The sequence below is a fragment of the Chroicocephalus ridibundus genome, chromosome 7, assembly GCF_963924245.1.
Source record: "Chroicocephalus ridibundus chromosome 7, bChrRid1.1, whole genome shotgun sequence".
Classification (NCBI taxonomy): Eukaryota; Metazoa; Chordata; class Aves; order Charadriiformes; family Laridae; genus Chroicocephalus; species Chroicocephalus ridibundus.
Window position 1 is genome coordinate 12231034 of NC_086290.1, and position 14220 is coordinate 12245253.

The 14220-nt window shown below is 38.9% G+C and overlaps 1 protein-coding gene across 6 annotated transcripts in view; it reads left to right on the forward strand.

The window, feature by feature from the left end:
- Nucleotides 1-14220, forward strand: part of MYLK (myosin light chain kinase) — a 220038-nt gene that overhangs the window by 122893 nt on the left and 82925 nt on the right. For all 6 annotated transcript variants that reach the window (XM_063342295.1, XM_063342297.1, XM_063342296.1 and 3 more), the window contains 3 exons: nucleotides 9194-9331; nucleotides 9969-10166; nucleotides 11390-11636. In XM_063342295.1, the coding sequence (XP_063198365.1) occupies nucleotides 9194-9331; nucleotides 9969-10166; nucleotides 11390-11636 (583 nt within the window). The remainder of the gene's footprint in view (nucleotides 1-9193; nucleotides 9332-9968; nucleotides 10167-11389; nucleotides 11637-14220) is intronic.

Sequence of the window (14220 nt, forward strand, 5' to 3'; positions counted from 1 at the left end):
AACGCTGATGACCTGGTGATAACCCGTACAGAGGGAAAGACTCAGGAAAGAAGGAGCTGCAGAATAGAGCTGGAAGACTATCCTGCAGTAAAATAAATTGATTGCCAGGCTGGATAAAGTGGATCACGGCCTCCTTTGTATATCCTTAACCGCCCTGACTAGTGTAGGTTTAGGGCACTGTCAATCTTGGGTTAAGTTTTTCTGTGTAATGCAAGGCACAACATCCAGGCTATAACTTGGCCCAGCTCTTCAGTGAAAGCATCTCCCAAGGATATTTAAATCTTGCCTTCCATTTACAAAAACAGATTACAACTGCAGAAATAAATGGGAGATAGATGTATAAAGAACACTAGTAGTGTTAAACATCTAGTTCTCATGACCTAAGTTTGCAAAATGGCATACCAACCTGAGATCTTTAATAAGGCAGAAATATTCCTACATGCCTCAAGAACATAGAGGTCTCTCTTTTTTTTTTTTTTTTTCCCTGGTATAAATAAAATTTAAAATTCTTGGAAAACTTGCAGAAAATATTTTGCCCATATCCCTTCAGGCCTGAGACAGAAAAACACTTTACAGGAAGAAAGACAGATGAGATGAGTGTCCTAATATCAATTTTCTGCCTTATAAAATCAGTTATTTTTTTGAGTTGATAGCGTTGTTAACTTGAGATCTGGTAACAGCTGGATTTATTTGCATTGAAACTATTTGGAGAGATGAAAGTCTTTTCAAGATCAAGATCTGCGTGTGAACCTGAGTCTTGCTTTGCGAGATTCTAGTGGAATCTGCTGCTTCTCTCTTTGAGCTTGCTCACACAGAGAGCTTTTTGAGTTAAGCATTCTCCTCAGCTCAGTTGACTTATTAGCCACTGAGCCAAAATGATATTTAAACACCATAAATGGTAAATGTTGCTGAGACAGTCCTTTCGCGCAGCTCAGACTAGGCATTATTTGGCAGCGAACCACATGATTCTGGCAAACAGATTCCTTGAGTATAATTAAACCTCTTGTAAGACTAAACACTGCAAGTTGTTTGCAGTGTTCCGAACATAAGGCAGCAAACTCTCTATTCTTTGCATGTCCTTGACTTGTAACCAGTTGTAACGGTGATCTTGTGCAGCTGAGTTACTGCATTGAAGTACTGAAGTACTGCGTGTGTGCAGTGCTGGAGCTGACCCTGGCTGAGCTGGGGGCTGGACTAGACGATCTCCAGAGGTCCTTTCCAAACTCAGTTATTGTCTGATTCTGTGCAGTGTTGGGCATGCTGAAGTCCTGATATTTCAACAGGAGATGTCAGCATTCTGCAGCTCACATTAAAAAGTCTTCAGTATATCTGGGTAGGCAAATGAACAAGAAAATTTACTAGAATAGATGATGTCCATAAACTGTTAACTGTTTTGACTACAGGCCAGGTAAAACCCAGGTCCAGTGTTTGGACCTTCTTAAAGTTTGCATCCTGATCTGGATTTTCTTCTTCACTCCAGTTTCAATAGCAAATCTGGGAATGGAAATGCCACAGTGCAGTTATTGATTATTTTTTTTTCTTCTCTCTGAGTGTATAGATTATATATATCTTTTACCTTAGAAAGTAAATAGTTGGTTGCATACTTGCAGTTAAAATGGTAATGTGTATTGTACAATTGATTTTTAGTAGGTTGACTGTTCAGTACAGCATGAATTTTCCACTTTTACATATACACCTTCAACACAGTAACTCACCTACACTTATCAATATCAAGACGTTTACAGTTGTGTTCAAGCATCAAGTTGTGATCCAGGTCTAGGTTTTAAAAAATTTAAGTATATTTTGGCTTAGTTCCACAGCTAACAGTAAGACTTCTCTTGCAATAATTTTCAGTCTGCTGATATGTGGAGGTTAAATTTATGTAAGGACTCTTTAAATCCTGGATTGAGAAGAATCACCTTAAATTTCTATTAATAGAGATTAATAGATAAACAGATGTTTGATGGGGCAGCTGTAGATGGGTTAACTATTGACTACACAAACACAGGAAAACAGAATAAGAGATTAACAGAAATAGTTGTGTATCAGGGGCAATTTTCCATTGCCATCCAAATATGCTGAGAATCTGTATTTTTGTAAGAAACTGGAAGAGTTTAAATTCTCCTTAATCTCTGTGGATTTAATGCACTAAGTGGCTTTTTAAACATAGATTTGGATGCTTAATAGAGTGTCTTTCTAATAAAAAAAATGAACCCTTAGGGGTAAGGCATTGCAGTGAGAAAAACCTATATTACTTTTGCTTTGTAGAAAACATATGTGGGTGTATAAAGTACCCTTTAAATGCTTTGCGTGCTATTTCTGGTCTCCCAGGCTGTGTTTGCCACTGAGCTGTGCATCTCACTACTTGCTGTTTCCCAACATTCATGCATATTGAAGCCAAAAGCCACAGGAACCATATAAGTGGGATCATTGTGGTGGACTTTTAAATCTATTGCCCTGTGTAATGCGTTATCAAGAGTCTGTTGAAATGACAGAGACCACTGCTCACCAGAGAATGCACCAGCTGGCTTTATGTATTATGCCAAGACAACAGCTCTGTGCTAAGATTGTTAAACTTCTTGATCTCATAATTTTATAAGAGCCTTTGAGAATTCAGTGCTCTACAAGCAGACTTTCAGAAAATCAGTATCTTTTGTATTATCTTGCATGATTTGACCTGCATGAAACCAACAACTGTGGTTAAAAAATTGTGGCAGCTTTTATAAGCTACTGTAAAATGAACTAGTCGCACGGTCTGAAAACAAGTTACTGAAATGCACCTGTGTTATATCAAGCCCACCCTATGTAGTGCTTTCTGCTGTTCCTCATTAATTGTTTTGACATGATCCACCTCGGGGGAACTCGCTGCAGCAGCAGAAGTTGATTGGGGAAAGGAAAGAGAGGGAGAAAATTAACTGCCTGGGGTATCATTTTTTTGGTCACTATGTCAGTACTGATATGTGTTAACTTTTATATTCCTTCTTTTCATTCTTAGAGGTGAACCTACTCCTACTTGAATGTAACAAGAAGTAAGAGTGGCGAGGGAGATGTTAAATGGCTACAGGCGATTAGCGCGCATTAACATAATAGGAAGAGATCAGATCTCCTCTTTTTTCACATCCAGTTGATTAAGCTTGAAGATGCATAGACGTATAACAAAGTCATGCCCTTATGCTAATGTCAGACAAAATTTTCCTTAGATTCCAGATTTCCTTTCTGGTGCCAGATGTGCCATATTTTTATTGTCTGTAGTTTTGGCAGCAAAAATACCCTGCAGTGTTATGAAAGAAGTTGTTTCAGCCAGAAGCACAGTGACTTGCAGTATCTGAGCTGGGAGCTGGACCTGTGCTTTCTTCTTTCTCCTCCAGCCCCCTGCTTTGGGCTCTGAAGCCAGTTGTCACTGAAGAGCATAGGAATTTTGAACCCCAGCTGGGTTCATGTGGTGAAAGGGGCTTTGGAGGAATGAGGGAAAGCAAGTCCTAATGCTGGCCTTTCATTGTGTGTAGCTTGCGTATTTGTGTCCTGTTTTTCTTATCTCCTTGCCCTACATTTTCCTGGTGCAAGTCACAGATTTTGTTCCTGATGTATGAGGCTAGCTAGCACCTAGCTGTGGCCAGGGAATGTGAACTTCTATGGTTGTTATGCTTCCTGAAACAGTGCGTGGGTTTTTGTGGATGGTTTTTCTTGTACTACTTTCCTGTCAAAATAATTAGCCAAATGTTTTCAAAAGGAAGTAGCATCACACAGTATCTTTTCACCATAAATGGGAACAGGAGTTATTTGCTTAATCTTGAAGGAGCAGTGTCCCTTCTTTTTCCAAGTACCTTCCAAAATCAAATGGATTGCTGTTTTCCAAACAAGAGTTGTAAAGGCTAAAATTGAAGAAGCCCTTGGGTATATTAAAATCAGTTGTGAAAATGTACCGCTCTGCTATCTCATGGTAAAATTGTGAAATGTTAAGGCCTTCATCAGAGGAGCACTGAGTCACTGCATGGTGCTATGTAATAAATACACAACTAAAAACATTTACAAGCTTCAGAGGAATTTGAAAATATTTAACATTCAGACTTTATAATTTGGCCTCTGCATGATTGTATCAGTCCCTTTGAGAAAATGCAATGATTTTAGACTAAGACTAAATAACATATCTAGAACTGGCTGTGTTGTCTTGTGTAAAACATCTGTGACAACTAAAGTTGTCAGTAGGCCAGTTTAATTTTTTCCTAAGTCTAGAAGTCCACAATATCAAATTTTAAGTAAAGGAAGAAAAGTTACATGAAATAAGCACCTATCGTTTCTTAATGAACAAATAGCATTTATGTGTTTTTGATAAGTCTTTAATTGTTGCTGCCAAGTCAAGAAACATTAGACAATTTTTGTGCTTAAGTTGTTGGTACAATAAACGTATGCTACTGATCAACATACACTACTGAACAACAGTAGCATAAGATTAGAGATCCCCATTAAAAAAATATAAATTAAAAAGTAGGGGAGAATGCTAGTGTTTGGAAGAAAGCCTGTGCAATTTGCCACGGAGTCAGTCTTTGTAGCCATATATTTGCTGTATCCTGTGTGTCACACGTTTGAGAAGGAATACTGGTTGCCTTAGCCATGATAACTTCCAGTTTTGGAGCTCTTACATACAACAGATTTAATATCTGTTGGTAAAGAAATGCCTTCGCTGCCCCTGTGCTCCAAAGAACATCAGCAGTAGAAGGGGAGACATTTTGACTCCTGCTTTGTAATAGGTTTTGAGAAATCAGGTAATACTTCAACAAGTGAATCAAAGTGTATGTTCATTGGTATATGATACATTTACAAGGATAGGAATGTCTTCAGAAAGGTTTTGATATATAAAGTTGCCTTTGTTTCTCTCCCTGGAATAATCCTCAAGGTTTTCATATTTCAGATTTACTAATCCATTTTAATGTTCCTCTGTGCGATTACTTTCAGTTTCCCCTAGTGAAATAACTCTTTCATCTCTCCAGTAACTTTTCTTGCACTGTTGAAGCTGTATCCTTTAAAGTTTTTGCTATTCATAGACTTCTGGGTTTTGATACTTACCATCATAATTTTCTGTTTAAGCACAGAACTGGTCTTCATACAAGGGATCAGCATAAACCTATGCAGTGCCTAAATTTAGCATAAACGCTATTTTTAAGATCTGTGTGATCATAAGGCACGTTCTGGCCTCCTTAATTTCAGTTTGACAGCTTCATTTACAAATAGTGAGCACTGACCAGTAAGTTGCTCTTTATCCTTTAATGCTGCAGGTCATTCTTTTAGGGGTAGAGCCCTCCACCCCCAGTAAAGCTTCTCAATGTCACTCATATCAGGTTTCCTCACCAGCGTAGGATACATATGCCTGAGATAACTTCAGAAAGTGACGACTAATTTTTTTGTAATCTTGTTAGGTTTGTGATTCATATATGCAATTACTGTGAATTATTTGCTTCCTTTTAATGTTTATGCAGCTCCGTGCAAGAAGGTGGTTTTATTCCAGTACATGAAACTTGAATTTCTACAGCACATGTTTTGGAGGAGTTAACATTGCTAAAAAATTCCTTTGGGGAAATGATGGTGCTCTATTCCTTCTGTAGTTGCTCACCCATTTCTTTTTAATAAGCCGAGGCTGTTATACTGTATTGTCTTCCTTGATTACAAAAATCCATTTATTTAGATTACATGGAAGAGGCTTGTCAGTCTAATAAAGCAAAGAGCCAGTTGCGAGGGATGTGGAGTGCTGCTAGTACTTAAACCTGTTTGTACCAGGGCTCTGCTGGAGGCAGCTCAGTCTGTTCTGGGAGGATTGTTGTTAGAACCACTACCAGCAAATTTGTTTCCTGGTCACCGCTAACTCTCTTGTGGGAGCTGTTTCAGCTCTTTTTTTGTTGTCTGTCCTTCTCTAAAGCATGAACTTCTCTGATCATACCCCAAGTCTGTTTCTCTGTTGGTCTAGAACCACACCTCTGTTTTTATTTTAATTTCCCTACTCTCCTTTTACTGCATATCGCCATCTTGGTTTGCAATGTTATGAATTATTTCAATAAAAGAGATAACAGAAACATTATCATTTAAGTGTCCTTTTCTTTCTTTTTTTTTTCTATGCCTCTTTCCTGTCTTATTACTTTCTTGTTTTTTCCTTTTCCTTCTTTCTTCTTGTTTTCCTCCTTTTTCCCATTGTATGGATTTCTGCTTTCCCTCCCAGGTCTGTTTCAGTTTGAAAGACAAAGGGATTTTCTGTAAGGCATTAGCAAAGGAGCATGTGCTGATATTGCTTAGTACAGCAGTTGTTTGAAGCTGTTTCCCTGAGTAAACAGTACAAAACAGATGAATATGGTATCCAACTGCATGGCTATTTTCTATACAGCATTAGTCACCTACAAGCAGGTGCTATAGGAAGTCCTAAGACTGATCAATGTGGCCTGATGGTGAATCAGGCATTTCGGAGTAGTAAGTCCGTAACACTGAGCTGAGTGGGTCTCGGTCAAGTCCCATATTTCCATTCTCACATGCATCAATGTCTCACTGCTCAGTGCCAAGAAAAGACCTACAACATATGCCAGCGAGACAAGATTTTGGCTAGAAAAAGCTTTGCTAGAGAAGAGGAAAAACTTCCTCTTGAGGCGGCTTCCAAATTTACATTGAGCTCAAATAACCCTGGGACAAGTTTAACTTTCTGCCTCCAGGAGCTTTGGTGGACTTGCTCAGTGAGGTGCTTTCAGTTTTTCTAATCACCATCACTTTTATGAATGGTGGTTTTTTTCCAGCCAGGCACTTTGTGTTGCTGTAATACCATTTGGGATGATCTCGGTATACCTTTGAATATTTTGAAGGTGGAAATAAGCAAAATTAAGCTATTTTCATGTATGGACAGAAAGTAGAGTTGGCATTTTAAAGGCAAGACGTAAGACATCTGAACTCAAGCTAAACAAAATAAAAAGTGTATCCAAGTGACCGATAAATATTTATGACTTCTTACATTTGGTCATGATCACTACTTTGGCTTCAGAATTGTCTTTGCCCAGGTTTTTAGAGCAAAAGTATCTCTCCTGGTCTAGTGCATCATATAGGCCACAGTTAAATGATCTTGCTTCATAGCCTCTGAATCTAAGACAGAGGAGACCAGTGTGGATAATGGAAATTATGTATCTATCACAGATAGATTTTACTTTTAGGAGTGATTAATTTAACTCCAGCACTCATCATTTGTTTGTACAACCTCAGAAAAAAAAAAAAAAGCTAATCCAACAGTTTGTTTTGTGATAGATGTTGATAACCTCAGATTTCAGTCTTTCCCATCATCAGTCAGCTGGCTAAGTGTAATACAGCAGAGGAGTACAGACTCACAGAATCATAGAATAACAGGTTGGAAGGGACCTCAAGGATCATCCAGTCCAACCTTCTTGGAAAAAGTACAGTCTAGACAAGGTGGCCAAGCACCGTCTCCAGCTGAATCTTAAAAGTGTCCAATAATGGTGGAATCCACCACTTCCTTGGGGAGACTGTTCCAATGGCTGATTGTTCTCGTTGTGAAAAATTTTCCTCTTATGTCCAATTGGAATCTCCCCAGGAGTAACTTGCATCCATTACCCCTTGTCTTTTCCATGTGACTCCTTGTAAAAAGGGAGTCTCCATCTTCTTTGTAGCCACCCTTTAAATACTGGAACATGGTGATAAGATCTCCCCTAAGCCTTCTTTTCTCAAGGCTGAACAAACCCAATTATCTCAGCCTTTCCTCATATGGCAGGCTTCACAGTCTGTTGATCATCTTAGTCGCCCTTCTCTGAACCCTCTCCAGCCTTTTTTGTATAGCAGGGACCAAAATTGAATACAGTATTCCAGGTGTGGTCTGACAAGTTCTGAGTAGAATGGGATAATGACTTCATTATCCCTGCTGCTGATGCCCTCATTGATGCAACCCAGCATCCTGTTAGCTTTCTTAACTGCTGCAGTGCACTGTTCACTCATATTGAGCTTGTTGTCCACCGGGACACCCAGGTCCCTTTCCACAGAGCTGCTCCCCAGCCAAGTAGATCACAGTCTGTGCTGCACTCCTGGATTATGTTTTCCCAGATACAAGACTTGGTCTTGTTGAACTTCATAAAACCTGTCCAGTTCTTCCTGCAGGGTGGCTCTCTCTTCTGAAGTGTCCGCTTCCCTACTCAGTTTCGTATCATCAAGGAAACATCAGGGTACACTTGATCCCATCATCTGGATCACTTATGATTATATTAAACAGTGTTTGTCCCAGTATTGATTCCTGGGGGATGCCACTTGTGACAGTTTGAAAAGGAGCTATTTACCACCACCCTTTAGGGATGGCCTGTCAGCCACTTCCCCACACACCACATGACCACTTGTCCAGACCGTAACCCATCCGTTTCTCTAGGAGGAGGCTGTGGGGAACCGTGTCAGAAGCCTTGGAGAAATGCAGGTAGACAATGTCCACCGCTCACCCCACATCAACCAAGCAGGTGGCCTTGTTGCAGAAGGCAATCAGGTTTGTCAAGTACTATTTGCCCTTGGTGAATCTGTGCTGGCTTTTCCCAATCATGTGCTCCGTTTGACTTGTGAAAGCCCTCAGGTGGATTTGTTCCGGAACTTTCCCAGGGGCTGAAGTAAGACTGATGGACCTATAATTCTCTGGATCTCCCTTTAAGCCCTTCTTGTAGATGGGTGAACTCAAACCCATTTGATATTGACCATCTAACAATCCAAATGGTTTGTAGTTTCATACAGAGTGGTGAATCCTATATTCCTGTGAGTTTACATTTTTAACTCATCAATCATGAGAATAGCAACTTGTAAAATATTTTAAAATTTTTATGTGAATTTAGCAGTGATTAAAGGCATTGAATTGTTGGTTACAAGTTTTTGAGGGTTTTTTTTTGCACCTGAGCATGTGTACTTGGGGAAAATGAGTGTAAATTTCTGTGTGATGCTCTATGATATTTGTTACAATGATTTAAAAGGATCCCTGGAGGAAAGACAGTTCCGTTCCCATTTCTTGCCTTTCTGCTTGGACTACCGGCAAGGCAAAACAGCTATATTGGGTAGTTTCAGTGATTTTTGCCTTCTGAGAGCTGAAACAAGACCACTGACTCAAAATCAGTTTGACCCCAGGGTGAGTTAAAATTGTTCATGAAAATTCCAGTAAGAAACCACTTTTGTTCTCTTCTTGACTTCACAGAAAAGAAAAGCAGCAAGAAAGCAGAAAGTGCACAGGCTGCCAAGTTAAACAAGACTTTTGCACCCATCTTCCTTAAAGGCCTGACTGACCTCAAAGTAATGGACGGAAGTCAAGTGATAATGACTGTCGAGGTATCAGGTGCGTAGCTACAGAACAGTATTATTTAAAAATTTTAGACCCTGCTGCAAAGTATGTGCTTTTTTCCACTGACCTTTTCTTTTTGCAGGTGTCTTTGCATTTGGAAATAATATTTCAAGGAACCAATTTTCTAAAAAGTAAAAGCTAGGTTTGTCTAATCTGATCTTCAGAGTGAATGAACGTTATGCAGTGTTAATGTGTTCAGACCTGTACAAGTGTTTCTTTATTGGAATAATGGTAATAATAGAGTTATTATTGGGTCCTGCTGTTGAACTAAAACTAAGTCTCGGTGGACTTGTAATAGCTTTTGTTGTGAACCAAACAAGATTGAATTCATGTCAGCTGGGGTAAGATTTGTGCTGCAGAAAAGCGCAGTCCTGGTATGAACTTCGGTAAGAAACCCTTGATAACCCCTTTGTGGGATCTAGAACTCATTCTCCCTCTCTATTGTATAGATGTTTCCCTTATTCATTTGTATTTTAACTGTAATACATTACACAGCATCAACAGAGCTAATGAGATTCCTGAAATTGCAGGAATCAGATGGCAAAAAACAACCAACCTTGTTCATTTTCTTAATCAATATATGGTGGGGGTTTGTGTGTGTCTCTGATTTTCATTGTTCCCTATTTTTCAGCTAACCCACCTCCTGAAATTATCTGGCTGCACAATGGAAAAGAAATCCAAGAGACAGAAGATTTCCACTTTGAGAAGAAAGGCAATGAGTATAGTCTGTACATCCAAGAAGTATTTCCTGAAGACACAGGCAAATATACCTGTGAAGCCTGGAATGAATTAGGAGAAACTCAGACCCAGGCTACATTGACGGTACAAGGTATAAAGTTCCACCTTAGGAAATGCTAAAAGAAAATAATTCTAATGTACTGGTGGAGTGTCTATTTAAAGTACATGAGTGTTTATAATGTCTGTTGTGAAAGATGCTAGGAGTTCTCAGCCTCTGCATCTGAATTAAAAAGGATATTGAGCAGAGGCAACTTTAAAAAAATCTTTTCAGTCTGGAACATTATGTTACTATTTCAAAAATGCATTCCTGAGTCCTATTCCTAGGGACAGTGCAAAACTTTTGCTAAGTGCAGCTTCAAATTATAACTGTAAGGCTTACTTAGCTATGGACTTAATGTAAACCATTTAATGATGTTTTTCTTTCTAATTAAAGCCCTGAGTATTTGGAAAAGCTGTCTAGGAGCCAGGTATCCTGGTTTTAATATTAGCATTGTAGTGGTAGCAGGTGAGGAACACATGATTTCTGCAATTTGAGAACTAGGTGCAAAAAAATTGGCTTTGAATCTCCACATATGATGTAAATGCCACAGTAAACAGTGAAGTACCTACAAACTTCCTGTGACTGGGAATTCACTGCCTTCATGAGAGTGGACTAGACTTGCTGTATGCCAACATTTTCCCATAGTCATTACTAAGGATTATTGGAAATCGATGGGAGACTTTTATTATTTTTAATGTAAAGGATCTTAACCCCAGGATTTCAGTAAGCTGTGCCTCCAGGGGTGGGTTTGTAGTCTGTTGTCACCGTCTGCTCTGAATTCAGACCTTCCTCTATTCTCCAAGCTCCCCTGAGATCTAGCCTCAGGGTCAGTCTTCTATATTTAATGCAATTTTATGCAATTGTTAATGATGATTTATTACATGAGCTCTCAACTGCACAGCAGTGATAGTACTGTCACTTGCCCTTAAAGCTATTCCTACCCATATTCTCTAAGGACAAATCTTCAAGATTCCTTTTAGGGCAGCTTTAAAGTCCCTTTGTTTAGCTCCTAATATAAGCCTGGATTAAGCCAGTAAAGTGACAAGTAAATGATTACTTTTAGTACCAACACAAGTTACTGCCAAAATTAAAGCCTGACTTATTTTCAGATTACAAACTTATACCCTGCATGTTCAAAATAACTTTGCTTGTCTGTGATTGCGTTCCCTGAAATTAGTTAGCTTATTAGTTACAAGTTCCCTTGTATTAGTTACAAATGCCTTATTAGCTTTGGCATTTTCTCCTGATTTGTAAACTGTGTTTGTAAACTACAGAACCTCAGGATGGTATTCAGCCCTGGTTCATTAGCAAACCGAGATCAGTGACAGCAGCTCCTGGGCAAAATGTCCTTATATCCTGTGCCATTGCTGGAGATCCTTTCCCCACTGTTCACTGGTTTAAAAATGGACAAGAAATAATGCCGGGAACAGCATGTGAAATCCTGCAAAATGAAGACATCTTCACACTGATATTGAGGAATGTGCAGTCTCATCACGCAGGACAATATGAAATTCAGCTCAGGTATGTTTGCCATGAGAAGAGCTTGAAGAACGCAAGAGTTTCCTCCTATTCACACAAAACAGTAGGGTACTAAAGGAACAAATTATTTCTGAGGGATGAAAAGAACCAATAAAACTCAAAGAGGAAAGAGGAAACACAAAAAGAGCCAGAAAGAAGGACAAAGCAGTACAGAGTTTCCTTTTGGGATCCTGAAAATCAAAGTTTTGTGGCAGCAGTATGGGAAGCAATTTGGGTTTCTAGCAAGGAAAACCACAATCAATGTCTTGATTTTGGAGTTATCTTTTATTATGTTTGGCATCTCTCTGGGTATTTGTAAGGATGCCTGCTTTCCATGGGAACAACCTGATCAGGAAGGGCCATTCCACAAGATTATGATCCATACCATTAATGGGAGAAAGTGTTTCCTGGCCATGTTTGAAATGTTGGAACTTTATGTGGAATTTGTAGTCTCCTTTTTCTGATGTATCTTTGAAATGAGACACCCTGATGCTTTGAATTTCTTGTCATTCCTAAAAAATTTGGAAGAGCTGTTTTGAATTATTTATTTTTCTGGTAAAAGAACTGTCCTTTAGATGAAGAATCAGATTTTCTGGTTCTTTACCTTGTCGAAAGTGCCACAGCATTTTCCACCTCCAATGGTGAAGATGGGATGTAATTACATATCCCCTATGTGGTTATAGAAAACAGTGTACAACTTCAAACATTCTATGCTATTTACTGTGCATAGATGTATTGCCTTAGTTGGCTAATATTTGTGACTTTCTTTTTTAAAATTAATTTAACCGTCATAGATATTTAAATCCATTGCACTGGAAGAAAATTATCTGCTCTGTTCTACACGCCAGCTTTTTAGTCCAGATGGACTAGTCCAGTAGGCAGTTTAGACAGATACTGCCCAGTATTACGAAATGTTCTGCACCGCTTGCACTTGCCTGGCTTTATGGTGGTTTTTTGTCTTTTTTCATGCTATAAACTAGTTTGTTTTTTTTCATATACTTCAGTCTAGCACAAAATTTTAAAACTGAATTGTCCTTTGCCTGCAGGCAAATAAATTACACGTCTTCCTAACCCAAGGAGGGAGCGCGTTTCTTAATAAATTTAAACTGTTTAGCCTCTAAACAGTGAGTTTAATCTTTTATAGTTATAATTTATTTTCCAACCAGTGTAGCCTGAATGGTAGACATGTCACGGTGTGGATGCCTCGCTCTAAGGTATGTTTCCATAGACTACCACAGGCAGCCACAAACTAGCCTCTGTATATTTTAGTATTTAAAGTCAGATGAGGCACTTACTTTTCCCCAGGAAAGGGCACTTTAGAAAATTATAGCCGTTGTTTATCAAGATTTCCTATAATGAGGTTTTTCTATACTTAATTTCAAGTCTTATTACTAAGATTTGTGTGGCTAGAGCCATACGTGTCATGACCTTTTTGCAAATAAGATCTTCAGTAGATTTAAACCCTTTCTACTCTGCAATAAATTGTGAACTGAGTCATTTCAGGGCAGTTGGCTTGTTCACAATCAGGCCAGGTCATCTAGGGCATTCATAATGCTGATTTGTGAAGGTCATATCTACATACATCCTTGCATCTAAGAAAAGTCTCTTTGGGGATCAGTGGCGTTTCTAATACTCAGCACCTCTGGTGGGATTAGAAATGTCAGATGAATTTCATTAAGCTCGCAAAGCATTACACGAGAGAGCAGGCCAAACCGTGACAATTGCTGCCTTCTACTGGTACATTTCCACACTGTGGTTTACATGTCTTGGACATGGGCATCTTCTCTTATGATATGCTGATGGTTTCACTTGAATGAAAGAGAATGAGATATTTCAGCAAAACTTCAGGGATGGAAAAAGGAAAGAGAACAGGATGAACAAAGGAGAGACAAGAGGGCTTTGTGGAAGACTTTGTTGTGGCTGACTTGAGCAAGTCAACATTAATGACCAGGTGTAGTTGGTGATCACCCAGACCAAATTCACCACTGAAGAGATTTGTCAAAGTGGAAGCCTGACAATATCATGACTGTAGAACATAACAGAATGTACACTTAGAAAATAAATTATTTCAGAAAATTAGCAGAGGAGAACAATTTTTTGGGGGGTGAGAAGAAGTTTATAGCTAGAAAACAACACAGCAGGTTATGTGTTAGTTTCAGTTATTCCCTAATCCTTTTACTGGAGAAATAGCTGGGGATCCCACAAAGATAAATGCATTCATGTTGGCTTTTTTCTAATCCATAATTTCTAATCCAATGCTGCAATTGGAGCAAGGGGAATGCTGATACCTCTTTTTACCCTGCTGCGTTTGTAAAATTTCAGTTACTGTTTGGGGGACAGAAAGCCATATGCTTTTAGGCAATTGCTTATATACAGAGAATTAGCTGCCTCAGGAATATCCAAGGAGCCAAATGTCAGCTGTATAACTTCAAGTTTGCAATAGAGCTAAAATAATTTTCAGCAGCAAATAGTCTTGTCTAAATAGCTTTTGAACAGCCTGCATTTGTCTTGAATACTTGATTGAGAATTGTTTATATATTCAGAAACAGTCTTAACAGTACCTGAGAGGAGGAAAGCTGCATTTAGA